This window comes from Dipodomys spectabilis, unplaced genomic scaffold, assembly GCF_019054845.1.
Source record: "Dipodomys spectabilis isolate Male_0828 unplaced genomic scaffold, ASM1905484v1 ptg000477l, whole genome shotgun sequence".
NCBI lineage: Eukaryota > Metazoa > Chordata > Mammalia > Rodentia > Heteromyidae > Dipodomys > Dipodomys spectabilis.
This window is the reverse complement of record NW_024871154.1, coordinates 1,996,037-2,012,148: the sequence shown is the minus strand read 5'-3', so window position 1 is coordinate 2,012,148 and position 16,112 is coordinate 1,996,037. Positions and strand designations below refer to the sequence as shown.

At 47.7% G+C, this 16,112-nt stretch overlaps 1 protein-coding gene across 1 annotated transcript; it reads left to right on the top strand.

Moving 5' to 3' along the window:
- The first annotated feature begins 8,273 nt into the window (after positions 1-8,273).
- On the top strand, positions 8,274-13,108 carry Ankrd33 (ankyrin repeat domain 33). Its single transcript, XM_042668798.1, has 5 exons — positions 8,274-8,394; positions 8,801-8,941; positions 10,758-11,164; positions 11,341-11,491; positions 13,050-13,108. Exons 1-5 carry the CDS (start codon positions 8,274-8,276, stop codon positions 13,106-13,108), a joined length of 879 nt encoding a protein of 292 aa, XP_042524732.1.
- Positions 13,109-16,112: the final 3,004 nt, after the last annotated feature.

Genomic DNA, 16,112 nt, shown 5'->3' with positions numbered 1-16,112 from the left:
GGGAGTAGAGGGTATGACTTATGGCAGATCACAGGGAACCCCCAGAAGGGGCTGGAGCTGGGGTCAGAGGCCACCTTCTCCATTCTCTACCCCCATGCTGCTAGTTCTCATCCCCTGCCTCGTCTTTAAGCTGGGTTGGGCCATTTCTCACTGCTGGCCTCAGCTGTACCTGCCACCAAGCCTGCAGGCCAGTAGAGACCAGCTTCCCTTGGAAAAACATCCCAGAAGATAAGGATGAAATGACAGTATATTTAGTTCTCTCTATATGACTGTTCCCTGACCTGGTGTAGTGGTACATACTTATAATCCCAGCATTTGAGAGGCATAGGTGGAAGGCGCAAGACACATAACAAGATGCCAGTGTCTCCCACCTGTAATTCTAGCTAGTCAGGAGGCTAGGGTAGTAGGAGGATTGTGGTTTGAAGCCATCCTTGAATAGGAAAGTCCATGAGACTCTTAGCTCCAGTTAATAGCAAAATGCCCTAAGTGGAGCTGTAGCTCAAGTGGTAGAACATCAGCCTTGAGGAGAAAAAAAAAACTGGGAGAAGCCGGGCGCTGGTGGCTCACGCCTGTAATTCTGGCTACTCAGGAGGCTGAGATCTGAGGATCGCGGTTCAAAGCCAGCCCAGGCAGGAGAGACCATGAGACTCCCATCTCCAATAAACCACCAGAAAACTGAAAGTGGCGCTGTAGCTTAAGTGGTAGAGCGCTCGCCTTGAGCTGACGAGCTGAGGGACAGCGCCCAGGCCCAGAGTTCAAGCCCCACGACCGACCAAAAAATAAAACCAACAACTGGGAGGACAGAGCTAAGACCCTAAATCTGAGCCCCCAGTACTCATATACACACGCACACACACACACATAAAGGAAATTGATCTGTATACCTAATGAAACTGGGAAACTCCTTCTTCTGTACACTTGCCCTAGCCCCATCTTCCTGCCCTTCTGATTGAACTGCACAAGTCAAAAATTGTGCAGAGCCCCAGGCCAGAGGATAAGAGGGCAGGAGACAGAACGAGGCAAGCTTCACACCAGACCGATCATCAGGGCGAGAGAGAGAGAGAGAGAGAGAGAGAGAGAGAGAGTTAAAGGGACAGAGACAGAGCCAGTTAGAGATGAGGTTAGATGTTGGAGAGAACATGAAGACAGGTAGAAAGGAGACTGTCAGCAGAAGGCCACATTGAAGAGAAACAGGACTTGGCAAAGGTTAAGCTTGGGTCAAAGCCCAGCCACTAAGGGACCAACAAAAGGAGAACCTATAATATTCTTTTACTTCTGATACTTAAGACAGCCATATGGAGGCTGGGCACCGATGGCTCATGCCTGTAATCCTAGTCATTCAGGAGGCTGAGATCTACGAATCATGGTTCAAAGCCAGTCCCAGGCAGGAAAGTGCATGAAACTTTCATCTCCAAATACTCATAGTGGAACTGAGGCTCAAGTGGTAGAGCACTAGCCTTGAGCAAAAAAAGCAAAGGGACAGCGCCCAGGCCCTGAGTTCAAGCCCCAGGACTGGCACACACACACAAAAGGAAATTCCTCCCTTTCCCCCCTCACACCTGCTGGCCAAGCCCTGGCCCCTACATCTGATCTTGGTAATCCTGGGGTTTACCATGGTGGGTGGAGTCAGGATGTGCTCCCAATTCCTGCTCGTGGTTGCCACCTGCTGGCTGCGATTGGCCTTGCAGAAACAAAGCCTTTGGCTCAGAAGTAAGCAGCTTCTCTAGGCTTGGGAAAATAATTTGAAAAGCAAAATGTAAAATCCCCTTTCATCTAACAATTTGTCCTTAGGGCCTCTTAGCACAGATCAAAATTTTCCTGTTCTCTGACATTCATTCCTCTCTAGATTACAGAGACTGGCAGGAAACTCTGATTAATTGACTGGACAGCACTGCTGGATGCCACAGACCCAGAGATGACCAAGGTGAGGAAAACAGCCAAGAAGGAAGACAATGACAATTCATGTGAAAAGCACAAGATTTATACCTGGTTATTAATTCATAGTTATTGAAGGTGTTGAGAGCATTAGTGTCAGAGCATGTACTGAGCATATGCAAAGCTCTGGGTCCAATTCCTGACAACAATAACAACAACAAAGGAAGGAGAATAAATTAGAGACAGTGAGAAGACAAGAAGGAATGATGAACCCCATGTGCAGGAGAGTTTGATGAAAAAATGGAATCAGACAAAGGAATCTTCCTGGCTTTTGTTTTTTTCCATCATAAGCTAGCAAGTAATCATGATCAGGGTGAAAGATTCCAACATATAAGTTCAAAAAGCAAAATATGAAGGTCCCCTTTTTTCCAATTTGCTGCCTTTAAATGAGGTAATTTCCCCCCACAGTTTTATTAGCAGTAACTAGTTGTACAAGGGAGTTTCATCTTGACATGCCCAGACTTGCCCCTCCCTCCTGCTCCCTCAGCCCCTACCCTAGGCACATTTTATTGAGCAGGTCTGTGTAGGGGTTTTCAACCCTGGCTGTACATTAGAACCACATGGGAAGATTTTCAAAATCATGTAACACAGGCTGTGGCCAGACCAATCCCTCAAGCTTTCTGAGAGGGTTCTAGGCATCACTACCTCCCAAAAGTGCCTAAGTGACTACGTATACAGGCAGCTGATATTAAAAATTATTGCTCCATCTCTCCCTTCCCTTCCCTTCCCTTCTCTTCCCTTCCCTTTCCTTCCCCTTCCTTCCCTTCCCTTCCCTTCCCCTTCCTTCCCTTCCCTTCCCCTTCTTTCCCTTCCCTTCCCTTTCTTTCCTTCCCTTTCCCTTAATTGTCCTCTCTCTCTTTCTTTCACCAACACTAGAGCTTGAACTCAAGGGCCTGGGTGTTGTCCCTATGCTTTTTCTCTCAAGGCTAGCACTCTACCACTTGAGCCACAGCTTGAGTGAAGAAGGATCCTCAGCTCTCACCCTCCCGAATAGATAGGATTACAAGCATGAGCTGTTAGTACTCAGCAAAACATTTCTAACATAGTTTTCATAACCTTCAGCTTCAACCATGAGAACTTTCTAACATAATTTTCTAGGGAAAATGAATAGTTTATAGTCAACAAAAGTCACTGAATATAAAAGGGGAAAACATATTACAAACAAGATCCCATAAAACAATGAGCAATAGAAACAGACTCACAAGGTCCCCAGTCCGATCCAGTGTATAAAATGATCATGTTTCAGTAGAGGGAGGAAGGTGAACAAATGCAGTAATGGTATTCAATATATATTAGGTAGGAAACAAACTATGCAACTTGTGGGCATGGATGGAAGGGGGACCTAGTGAAAAGTGAAGGAAGGGGTGATATTGTCCAAGAATTGTACTCATTACAATTGTAACCCCTCTGTACAACTCCTTAATAATAGCAACAAAATGAGTTCAAGCCCCAAGACTGGCAAAAATACTAGCAATAAACTTTATATTTATAAAACCATGGTTCATATGTTTAAAGAATTAAGATCCAAGCTGGTGCCTAGCATGGTTGTGCATACCTGTTAATCCCAGCTCCTGGGAGGCTGAGGTAGGAGGATGGAGAGTTCAAGGCTATCTTAGGCCACATAGTAAGACCTTGTCTCAGAAAACAAAAAGACACAGGGAATAGGAAACTATAAAATATGACCAAAGCCCAGTGTGCTGGCTCACGCCTGTAATCTCAGCTATTTCGAACACAGAGATCAGGAAGATTGAGTTTGGGCCTGGATAAAGAGTTCATGGGACCCCCATCTCAACCAATAATTGGATGTACCAATAGGCTCCTGTTTTCTCAGCTACATGGGAAGTATAAACAGGAGGCTTGAAGTCAAGGCAGGCCTAGGAAAAAATATGTGAAGCCCTATCAGGACAAAAAAAGTTGGACATGGTTCAAGTGATAAAGTGCCTGAGTTTAACTCCAAGTACCACCAAAAAGAAAAAGAATGACCAAGAACCTTTTTGGAGTTAATGCAGGGTATTGAACCCAGGGACTAGGGCATGATAAGCACACATTCTAACACTGAACTGCTCCTCCAGCTCTACCAAGAAATGTTGCCAAACAAAAATGTCCAGGCTTATGCCTGGTAGATGTTGCCAGTAATCCCAGTTACTCAGAAGGCTGAGATCTATGGATCAAGGTTCAAAACCAGTCTTGGCAGGTAGGCTGGAAAGGTGGCTCAGTGGTAGAGTGCTTGTCTTGCATGCATGAGGCCCTGGGTTCGATTCCTCAGTACCACATAGGCAGAAAAAGCTGGAAGTGGCACTGTGGCTCAAGTGGTAGAGCGCTACCTCTGAGCTGAAGGACAGTGCCCAGGCCCCACAACCAACAACAACAACAACAAAAAGCCAGTCTTGGCAGAGAAGTCTAAGAGATTCCATCTCCAATTAATCAGCACAAAAGGTGGACAGGAGGTATAGCTCAAGTGGTAGAATACCAGCCATAGAGCAAAAGAACTAAGTCAGAGCATGAGGCCCTGATTTCAAGTATCAGTATTCTCTCTCTCTCTCTTTCTTTCTCCCTCTCTCTCATCAGAAAGGAAGAAAGAAAGAAGGAAGGAAGGAAGGAAGGAAGGAAGGAAGGAAAAATGTACCTCCTCATCTTTTATTGAGGAAGCAAAGATTTTCCTACTGCTTAGACCGATGTTCGCATTTTACTGGCTCACATTGCATTGTCCATGACCACATCAAGCTGAAAGGTGACTAGAGAGAAGGGGGATTATGGTCAGGCGTTGTGTCTGCTAATCAGAGATGACTCACATATAAACTGATAGATCTCTCTTAAATGCCACTTAGAATTCCATAGCACGTACCCAAGACATTTTACTGTGATGGCAAGGGGCATAGCAGCTATCTTGTGATTAAGAAGAAATGGTAAAAGAATCCAGAGAAGGCCCTGACTTGATCAAATTGTTTAGCTGACAACAATAGCTTACTGGCCCTGAACTTTTAATCATATGTGTGTAAAAAACAACCCCCTCTTTCTTAAGTTACACGTGTCACAGTTCAGTTGCAGAGAACAGAAATACATCCGACTAGTTTAAATAGAAAGGATTAGAAAAATCAGGCTTCAGGTCAGGAACAACTGCCAGCTTTGAAGGTCACGTGACTGCTATGATCACGTGACCTCTGCCTGTAATTTAGAAATCAACAGAGAGACTACTATGGGAAGCTGATGTATCAGGAAACTGCTCCCAGAGCCTGCCTGCTGCTGAGTGGATGACTGCTGAATAGATGGCCCATGCTTCATGGCTCTGTTCCAAACTTGTGTGCCTTGCACACAGACCCTACACTGCAGATTCCTAGTGCAGGGACCCTAGGAATTGCTGTTTACTTTGTCAGCTTCTGGAGTTCAAAAGAAATTCTCACAGCAGCTTCCATTGGGTGCTGAGTGGCTGGCCCAGGACAGGGAGCTCACTACTGAAGTCAGCTTCAGGCACTCACAACCAGAAGTGCTCTAAACTGCCACATGACTCCCAGAACCAGGGCAGATCTTAAACACAGCATTGAGGGAGATAAACAAAGAACACCAGGGCACAACTTACACCATGTTGCTTAAAGATATATCCATAAGCTGGGTGTGGTGGTGCATACTTGCAATCCCAGAACTCAGGAGACTGAGGCAGGAGGAATGTAAGTTCAGCCTGGAATATGAAAGCAAGACTCTGTCTCAATATATATATATATATATATATATATATATACACACACACACACACACACACACACACACACACATATATATATATATATTGAGCTACTCAGGAGGCTGAGATCTGAGGATTGCAGTTTGAAGCCAGCCTGGTCAGAAAGTTTATGAGACTCGTATCTTTAACCACCAAAAAGCTAGAAGTAAAGCTGTAGCTCATGTGATACTACACTGGCCTTCAACAAAAGAAGCTCAGGGATAGTTCCCAGGCCCTGAGTTCAAGCCCCAGAACCAGCACACACACACACCACACACACACACACACACACACACACACACACACACGACACTACCTTTTTCAATGAAATGTACTTTTTCAAAAATTTATAAGTGCATGGCATTTAAAAATTTATCAAGAGATGAGAAAGCCAACGTGGGGATCAGGGATGGAAGGGAAATGTAATTAAGTAATGCTGGGATGATATGATTGGAGGGAAAAGGGTCATTTCAATTTTCTACATTGAACTCCAATCTACTAAAGTTAATAGTAAGGAATAATTTAACAATAATCTATTATTACATTCATAAGGAGTCTTCTTCTGTTTGTTTTGCTGGTAGTAGGGTTTGAACTTAAGAGTCTCACAGTTGCTAGGCTGGTTATGTCTCTAGCTCTACTTTTTGCTGGTTAATTAGGGATGGAGACTTGCAGACTTTTCTGCCTGAGCTAGCTTTGAACTATGATCCTCCACAAATCCTTTCAGCTTTCTGAGTCGTTAGGATTAGAGATGTGAGCCACTGGCACTCAGCTATTATTACACTAATAAATAATTCAAGTTAAGTATTTCCTATTGACTAGCACTCTGAAATGAATCCATTACATTTAATATATCAGTACTAGGGGGTCAGTACTAGGGTTTGAGTCAGGTAGGCAATCATTGTGTGTGTGTGTGTGTGTGTGTGTGTGTGTGTCTGTGTGTGTGTGTGTCTGTGTGTCTGTGTATGTGTGTCTCTTAGGGCTTGACTCAGGACCTGGCACTGTCCCTGAGCTTTTTAACTCAAGCCTACTGCTCTACTGCTTCCAGCTTTTTGCTGGCTAATTGGAGATAAGTGTTGCATGGACATCCTTGCTTGGACTGGCTTCCAACCTTGCTCTTCAGATCTCAGTCCCCTGAGCGGTAGGATTACAGGCATGAGCCACTGGTGCCCATCAATTCTTTATGTTTTGATCTCTCTAGCATGTATAAATAAATAAATAAACAGGTCCAGGTAACTCCTGAGCGCCCCCTCCTCCATTATCCTGAGTGTTGTAGCCATATTTAGTGAACTTCCTGTGCCTCTCCCTCTTTCACACCATCCGCAGCCATGCTGTATCAGAGAGGAGGACACCTCTGCCTCTTAGCCCACAGAGCCCTTTTCCTGCTTTGAGGGCTCTGCTTTGGAGAGCAATTGGCAGGTCTCAAAGGCAGAGGCGAGCGCAGGACAGAGGCTGGTCCTCCGTGCTCTCAGTAGGGGTAGCAGCCTGGGAGCTCAGGCAGGTCTGGCAGGGCCTTGGGGCCCATGTTGGTTGGCTTTAGACAATACTCACCCGCTCCAATCCCTTCCTAACCCGCTTGACCCGGCTCAGCCCCAAGGTGTTTGTGGCAGCTTTTTCTCTGAGTCTAGCCATCTGTCACCTGCTTCCAGGTCACTCGGAGCAGAGCGAGTGTGCTGGGAGGTAAGACCTTAGTCCTTTTTTCTTTTTGCGCCCAGTCCTGGGGCTTGAACTCAGGGCCTGGATGCTGACCCTGAACTTTGTTGCTCGAGGCTAACACTCTACCACTTGAGCCAGAGCTCCACTTGGGGCCTTTTGGTGGTCACTTGGAGATCAGAGAGAATCTCGCAGACTTTCCTGCCCTGGGCTGGCTTCAAACTGTGATCCTTAGATCACAGTTTCTTGAGTAGCTAGGATTACAGGCATATGTCTCCAGTGCCCGGCAAGACCTTACTCTTGGAGATCTTCCAGCCCCAGGTAAGGATGGGGAGGGAAAAGTAACTCCTTGTGGGGAGCCTCCATGGGACTCTGCTTCACAGTGCCCTTCTACTGTTCCTGGTCCCGGCCATCTACCTCTGGTCCTCAGCCTGGTGCATGGGACCCCTGCCCAGGATCCAGGGAGATACTGCACCTGTCTGTTCTGCCACAGCTGCCAGCCACGTGAGGAGGGACTCACCCACAGGCCTCAGGCTGGAAGCAGAGGAGCTGGACATGGCTGAGACACCGTCCTGCCCTAAGGAGGAGACCCCTGCCCCTGACGAGAGTCTGGGAGCCCTGTACTGGGCCTGTGTTCACAACCACCCTGCTCAGCTCCAAGCCATCCTGGATGCTGGGGTCTCCCCAGAGCAGGTGGCTCATGTGGACAGCAATGGAAGGGTGAGGTGCTGCCAGGGGCTTTCCCCAGGCAGCTGGGGACAACTGGGTCGCCCTACCAGGCCATATTGGTCTGATTGACCCTGAGAATTTCAGGGTCAATCTCCACAGTTGGGAAGGGTGAGGGTGGGCTTGGGTGGGAGAGAGGCGGGACTGGTGTTGGGACAGATATAGGTTTAGAGGGCACAGGAGGTCCTTAGGGAGACCCTGGAGGAAAGTGGGGACTCAGCTGCCCCACCCCCAGACAGGCCTCATGGTCGCCTGCTACCATGGCTTCGCAAGTATTGTGACCCTGCTGAGCCGCTGTCCTTACCTGGACGTGAACCATCAGGACAAAGAAGGGAACACGGCCCTCATGCTGGCTGCCCAAGCAGGTTCGAGGCTGCCCCCCACCCACCGTGTGCACTTTCACCAGCCATCAGGACTAGGCATGAGATTGTCCCAAGTCAGGCTCTGCTCCAGCCCGGAGAGCACAGCCTCCCCCTGTCCTGAGCAACCCGCACTCTACTCCTACGGACTCCATGACTCCAAAGCCCCCCAGTTGTCTCTCTGAGGTTTTCTCCAATCTCTCTCACGCAGAAGGCCGCAGTAAGTCTTCTAAGGCTAGGATCTTTGGTTTTTGAATTTAATGTGAGCCAATTCTCCTTTCATAAACCACCACTCCCTATTTTTTTTCTTTTTGTGCCAGTCCTGGGACTTGAACTCAAGGTCTGGAGGGTAGCTTTGGGCTTCAGCACCTCCTGGCCTGGGGAACCACACTCCTCCCTTCTTGCCCTGCAGGCCACACCCCTCTGGTGAGTTTCCTGCTCAACTACTATGCGGGCCTGGACTTGGAGCGCAGGGACCAACGGGGATTCACCGCCCTGATGAAGGCAGCAGTGCAGGACCGTCCCGAGTGCGTGGCCACCCTCCTCATGGCAGGTGCATGGGCCCTGGACTCTGAATGTCCTTCTGCTCGGCCTCCCCTCCAGACCCTAAGGCAACCATCATTCACCTGCAGGGAGGTAGAGATGGAATGTCAATCTTGGCCACCTTACTAGAGGAGGGGCTTCCTAGAAGATTGGGTTCTTTCTCCCAACCAAGTCGAGCTATTGATAACTCTGGGAGAGATGATCTCAGGAAAGCTTGGGAGGGAAAGCAAAATAGCAAGGTGTGGTGGCTTCTGCCTTAGCTAATAATCTTAGCTACTCTGTAGGCTGAGATCTGAGGATCACCTTTTGAAACCAGCCTGAGAGAAGGAAAGTTCCAATTCATCACCAAACATCTGGAAGTGGAACTGTGGCTCCAGTGGTAGAGTACTAGCTTTGAGCAAAAGAAAAAAAAAAAAGTTCAAGGCAGGTGCCAGGTGGCTCATGCCTGTAATCCTAGCTATTCAGGAGGAGGAAAGTCCATTAGACTTGTCTCCAATCAACTACTCAGAAAAAGCCAGAAGCGGCACTGTGGCTCAAGTGGTAGATTACTACCCTTGAGCACAGAGAGGCTCAGGGACAGCACCCAGGCCCTGAATTCAGGACCCACAAAAAAGAACAAACTGGGTGCTGGTGGCTCATGCCTATAATCCTAGCTAGTCAGGAGGGTGAGATCTGAGGATCACAGTTCAAAGCTAGCCCGGGCAGGAAAGTCCATGAGACTCTTACCTCCAACAAACCACCAGAAAACCGGAAGTGGCACTGTGGCTCAAGTGGTAGAGCACTAGCCTTGAGCTGAAGAGCTGAGGGACAGCGCTCAGACCTCGAGTTCAAGCCCCATGACCAACCAAAAACAAAGAGAAGGAGGAGGAGGAGGGAGGGGAGGAGGAGGAAGAGGACGAGGAGGAAGAGGAGGAGTCAGCAGAAGCAGCTCCTCAGGATCTGCATCCAGGTCCTGAGTTCAAGCCCTTGAAAAACCAAACAAACAAACAAAACATCTTGAAAACAAGAAATGGCTGGGACCTAGAATCTGATTCTTGGGTTCTAGTCCTTGCCTTGCCTCTGGCTGAGTGACCCTGGGTGGATGACTTCTTCCTCTGAGCCTCACCAGTATGGAGAATGTGCCGGCCTTCTCTGGGTTGGCCTCAGTTGGGACAAGGCAGGCCTCCCAGGAATACAGTGGCGTATAGTTGAGGCTCTTGCTGTGCTGAGTGGGGCTGTGGAGTGAGGATCACACTGACTATGAAGTTGGAATTTTCATTGTTCCCAAAGCCTCTTTTCCCTAGGGAAAGATGGGAAAGGAGTTCCACACCTTTCTCTTTACCCCAGATGTTGCCCTTTCCATAGGATTAGCATTGTGTGTGTGTGTGTGTGTGTGTGTGTGTGTGTGTGTGTGTGTCCTGGGGCTTGAACTCTAGGCCTGGAATTTCCTCCCTTTTGGATCCAGTCTCTTCTCTCTGATGCAGAAGGCTGTAGTAGTCTTCCAAGGCTAGGATCTTTGGATTTTGAATTTAATGTGAGTCAATTCTCCTTTCACAAATCACCACTCCCTATTTTTTCTTTTTCTTTGTTGCTCCAGTCCAGGGGCTTGAATTCAGGGCCTGAGCACTGTCCCTGAGCTTTTTTTGCTCAAGACCACTTGAGCCATATCTCCACTTCCAGCTTTTCGGTAGTTAATTGGAGTCTCATGAGTTTTCCTGCCCAGCTGACTTCAAATCATGATCCTCAGATCTTAGCCTCCTGAGTAGCTAGAACTACAGGCGTGAGCTGCTGACACGTGGCCACCACTCCCTATTTTAACTCCCTTGTTACCCTGTGCCTCCTTCCAGGTGCTGACTTGACTTCCGTGGATCCTGTTCGGGGCAAGACAGCCCTGGAGTGGGCTGTACTGACAGACAGCTTCGACACGGTACGGAGGATCCGGCAGCTGCTCCGGAGGCCCAGAGCTGAGCAGCTCAGCCAGCACTACCAGCCTGAGTGGCCGCCCTTGGCTGGGCTCGTGGCCCAGGCCCAGGCCCAGGCTCAGGCTGCCCCATCCCTCCTAGAAAGGCTTCAGGCCTCACTGAACTCCTCTTTTGCCCAGCCTCCTCAGGAGGGGGGTGTTCTAGACCACCTTGTCACCATCACCACGGGCCTCGCCAGCCCCTTCCTCACCACTGCCTGCCACACACTCTGCCCTGACCAACCACCTGCCCTGGGCACCAGAAGCAAGTCGGTGCCAGAGCTGTTAGGGACTGCCCCTCCTCCTGCCCCAGCACCCCAGCCTCCTCAGCAAGTCCCTGGCTCCAGAGCCTTTGTCCCCTACCAGAGTACTCAGGGTCTTCTCTCCCAGTGGTTACAGCCCAGGGACAGCACCAACAAAAAGTTTCAAGTCCCCAAGATCCTTCTCTCCAAGGCACATTCATCCCCTAGCCAGTGCCCATCCATACCCAGGTCTGTGGGCCACCAAAGTCTGGCCCTTCCTCTCTGGCCGTATCAAGAGCTCAGAATGGCAAGAAAGAGGCAGGAGGAGGAGGCCAGGTGTACACAGAATCAAGGGAAGATGGGCTAGGCCAGGTTAGGAGTAGGTGGTCAGGCTCTTGCCTAGACTCCTTTTCTGCCTACAGCCTCTTCTGACTTCCCATCTAGTTCTGCTGGAGGAAATCTGCTTCTGTGTACAAGGCTATTTATTCATCCTAGCAGTAACACAATGGAACCCACCTAAGTGTCCGCCCACTGGGGACTGGCTACATTGTTTATGGGGATAATTGCCTTATACCCATACCTACCCTGTAATCTGTATCCTCTACAGAGGATTATTAAGGAAGAGAAAGGAAGCTCCTTATGTTCCAATTAAAGGAGACCCTCAAGATTTATTAAATTAAAAGAATGGAAAAGTGACAAAAGTATTGTTTGTCAAATAAAATCTTTTTCACAAAAATAAGCATGACAGCTGAGCACTGGTGGCTGAGATCAAGGATCTCTGTTTAAAGCCATCTCAGGCAGAAACATTGGTGAAATTTTCATCTCCAAATAACCACAAAAAGCTGGGAAGTGGAGCAGTGGCTCAAGTGACAGAGCACTAGCCTTGAGCACAAAAGCTCAAGGACAGTCTCCAGGCCCAGGAGTTCTAGCCCTAGGACAAGCACAGAAAATAAACAAACATGATAAATACAATATAGCGTGAGTACCAAGATTTATTTAACTACTGAATCAGGGAACTCACATATTGGATCAAAGCAAGAAATGATGACTCTTATTGCCAGCTAATTGAAGAAAAGTCTAGTGAGGAAGAAAAAAATTAATTCCTATCTGGCAGTAAAAATATAGTATTTCTTTTTTAAAAAATTGCTATTTATCAATCTTCTTCAGGTTAATGTCTTCTTTCATAGACTACTAACTATTAGTAGTGTATTAACTGGACATGCTGTTTTACTCACCTCTAATCCCAGATACTCAGGAGACTGAGGTGGGCGGATCACTTTGAGCTGAGTTTGAGGCTAGTCTAGGCAAGATAGCAAGACCATCTCTCAAAAAAGAGACAGATAGACAGGCACCAGTGGCTCACACGCATAACCCTAGCCACTCATAGGAGGCTGAGATTTGAGGATCACCGTGAAGCCAGCCTGGGCAAGAAAGTCCATGAGACTCTGATCTCCAATTAACTACCAAAAAAATTGAAAGTGGAGCTATTACTCAAGTGGAAAAGTGCTAGTTTGCAGCAAAAATGCTCAGGAATCGCTCCCAGGTCCTGAGTTCAAGCCCCAGTACACACACACACACACACACACACATACACATACACACACACACGCGCGCGCGCACACATACACAAAGAGAGACAGAAACAAATGAAAGAAAAGAGAAGAGAAAAGAAGACATGAGGAGGGGGGTAAGTAAATTATATGTGAAAATTCCCCTGGATAACAGAGAAATGAGATTATTACCAAGTGATCTGACATATCCTTGAAAGGACCTTCAGTAACAGTTTGGAAACTTGACTCACAAGTTCTGGATTCTTTTCCTCACACATTTGTTGCAGAAATACATTCACTTGAATATTCATAGTAATTACAGTAAATACACTTAGAAGGTGCTTCCTATATACCTTGAGGCATTTGACCCTCCCCCAAATCTTCAAGATTCCATCTTTGAGGACATAGGCACAGAGAAGTTAAGAAGTGTGCAGGTCCCACACTAGAGACTGGCAGAGATCAAGATCAGCCCTCCAGATGTGGCCCCTATAGCACTAATCTTACTGTCTCCTGGGAACAACTCTGAAAAGAAACAGCTATTTTCTCTGGAAAAGGACTGAGCAGCTGATCAGGGCGAGAGGGAAACTTTTTATGAGTATCCTTTTTACGTGTGTGTGTGTGTGTGTGAGAGAGAGAGAGAGAGAGAGAGAGAGAGAGAGAGAGAATGAAAGAGCGGTATATTACTACTGGAGCTTGAACTCAGGGCCTCATATGCCTTTTCTTTAATTTTTAAAAATTTTATTGTTAGTAGTTATACAAAGAAGTTACCATTCCCTGAGACAGGCTATGAGTACAATACATCTTGATCAATGTCACACCCTCCATCCGGGCCTTGCACTCCTACTTGGTTTTGTTGTTGTTGTTTTTTCAAGTCTGGAGCTCTACTACTTGAGCCACAGCTCCACTTCTGGCTTTTTGGTGGTTAACTGGAGATAAGAGTCTCATGGACTTTCCTTCTTGTGCTGGCTTCAAACTCTGATCTTCAGATCTCAGCCTCAGCTAGGATTATAGATGATTATAGCGCTTGGCTATAATTATGTATTTGTAAAATTTGAAAAGTTAAACAAAAAGAGATGGCCAGGCATAATTGAAGACACCTATAATTCCAGCTGGAGATCAGGAAGATTTCCCACCTAAGCACAAAGAAATCTAGGCTATGAGGGCTAAACAACTACTGCAATGTCACCAGCGGGTAAGTGGCCATATGGAACTTGAAACCACCAAAGCTTCTGCTCACAGCTAGGCTTCCTCCAATTCTTCTTCCTCCTCCTCCTCCTTCTTGCCAGTCTTAATTTTGAACTCAGGGTCTGGCACTGTCCTTGAGCTTCTTTTGCTCAAGGCTAGCACTCTACCATTTGAGCCCCAGCATCACTTCCAGCTTTTTCTCTTTATGTGGTACTGAGGAATTGAAGCCAGGGCCTCATGCATGCTAGGCATGCACTCTACCACTAAGCCACATTCCCAGGTGCCTCCTCCTTCTTTTTTGTTTTTGTATTGGTACCAGGGCTTGAAATCAGACTGGGATGCTTTTCCTTACCGTTTCCACTCAAGGCTGTTGCTCTGCCACATGAGCTACACCTACATTTCTGGCTTTGTTCTGGTTAATTGAAAATGGAATCTTACAGACCTTTCCATCCAAGCTAGCTTTGAACCTGGATCCTCACATCTCAGCCTTCATCAGAGTAGCTAAGATTACAGGGCATGAGCCACTAGTGCCCAGTTCTCCCTCTGAGTCTTTGAGCCTGTCCTTCCTACTTCCCACCTGCTTAGGAGTAACACTGGCATCTATACACAGAGAGACAGAGAGACAGAGACAGAGACAGAGAGACAGAGAGAGAGTGTTCTGTGTTGGGCCGGATCTAAGGAGGTCAGAGGCTAAATGGACAATGTTTTCCAGCAGAGGGAGCCTTTCCATTTGGCTCCCACCTCCCACTCCCAATGCCTAGTCAGCTGTCTGGCATCTGGAAATCTGGAATCCCAGACCTTTCTCAAGCAGCACCATCTCAGGCCAACCTATTTCTGTCTAATTTGAAACAACTCCTGACCACAGCCTGTTCTCCTTCCCAGAGTTGTTCAGGCTGAGCACAGGGGAGGGAGAAGAGCCTCAGATATGGCCTTGCTCTGCCTGTTCCTGTGACACCTCAGGTCTCCACTCTCATTCTAGCTTCTAAGGCTTCTACTCTTTGGTTCCTGTCAGCAGAGATGCAGAATCCACACAGTCCCTGGTCATGCAGAACACAGGCCACAGAGACGCCACCAGCCTAGGACTTCAGCACTGGCAGGCCTTGCTGTCAATCCTAGCCCTGCCCCTCCCAGCCTCTGTCTCCTTACTTGCAGCATCAAATGATGATCACATATAACAACTGCTACTTTCCAGGGTTGTTGTGAGGCCTAAAAGAGGGGGCTAGTGAACAGCTCCTGACATAGGTAGGCAATTAGCAGTCTATTATCTGAGGGAACCATGGAAGCAAGGAAACAGTCCTAGGCAGCACCACAGAGGAGCAGGGGGTATGTCACTGAACCCCATGGCCTCTCCTGTAGTTCTAAGATGCTATTTTGGTGGCCATTACAATGTAAACCTATTTATCTGCACCTGACTCACTCCTGAAATCCTAGCTACGCAGGAGGCTGAGATCTGGAGGACCATGGTTTTAAGTCAGACCAGGAGGGAATGTCCCTGAGATTCTTATCTCCAACATAACAAGCAAAAGCAGAGATGGAGATGTGGCTTAAGTGGTAGAGCTCCAACTAAGCAAAGGAAAGGCCCTGAGTTCAAAGCTCACTACCAGAGAAAGAAAAGGAAAAAGAAGGAAGGAAGGAATCAATCTCAGAGGCTTTCTCTGACTGGCTCTGGCCTATCTCTGCCCCCCAGCCTAGCCTATCCCTTTGCCCCCCACCACTGCAGCCTGGACTACTGCCCCCAGCGGCTTTATGGTGAGCATGCTCCCACCTCCATCTTAGCAAACTGAAACTCTACATGTGAGATTACAGTGTTAGCTGTTCTGTTATACCCTGGGATTGTCAGCCAGGCTCAAGGGGAATCCCAGTCCTGTGTGGACAGGGACGGGTTTAGATCCCTAACATAAGGCTCAATAAGTGCACAAACAAAAGAAATGAAGTTCGGGCTCCACCAAGGTCTGGAATATGGAGAGTGTCTTTATCATCTCTGGGAATGCCAGTGTCCCCGTGTCCCCTATAACACCAGTGTACACCCCAGGAAACTCGTGTTGGGCCAGAAGAAGGCAAAGAAGTATATATTTAGGGGCAAAAGAGAACAGGTGGAGACTCATTGGTCCTCATGGGGAACCCAGACAGGATTCCCTCCTCTCCAGCTGGCATACTGTCCAAATATCTATAAATGTCATCCACACCCCAAAGAGAGAGCCAGCCTTGCCTATGCCCCATGCTTCCTCACCACCACCCCTACCAGTCTTTGTCCTGACCTCTCAG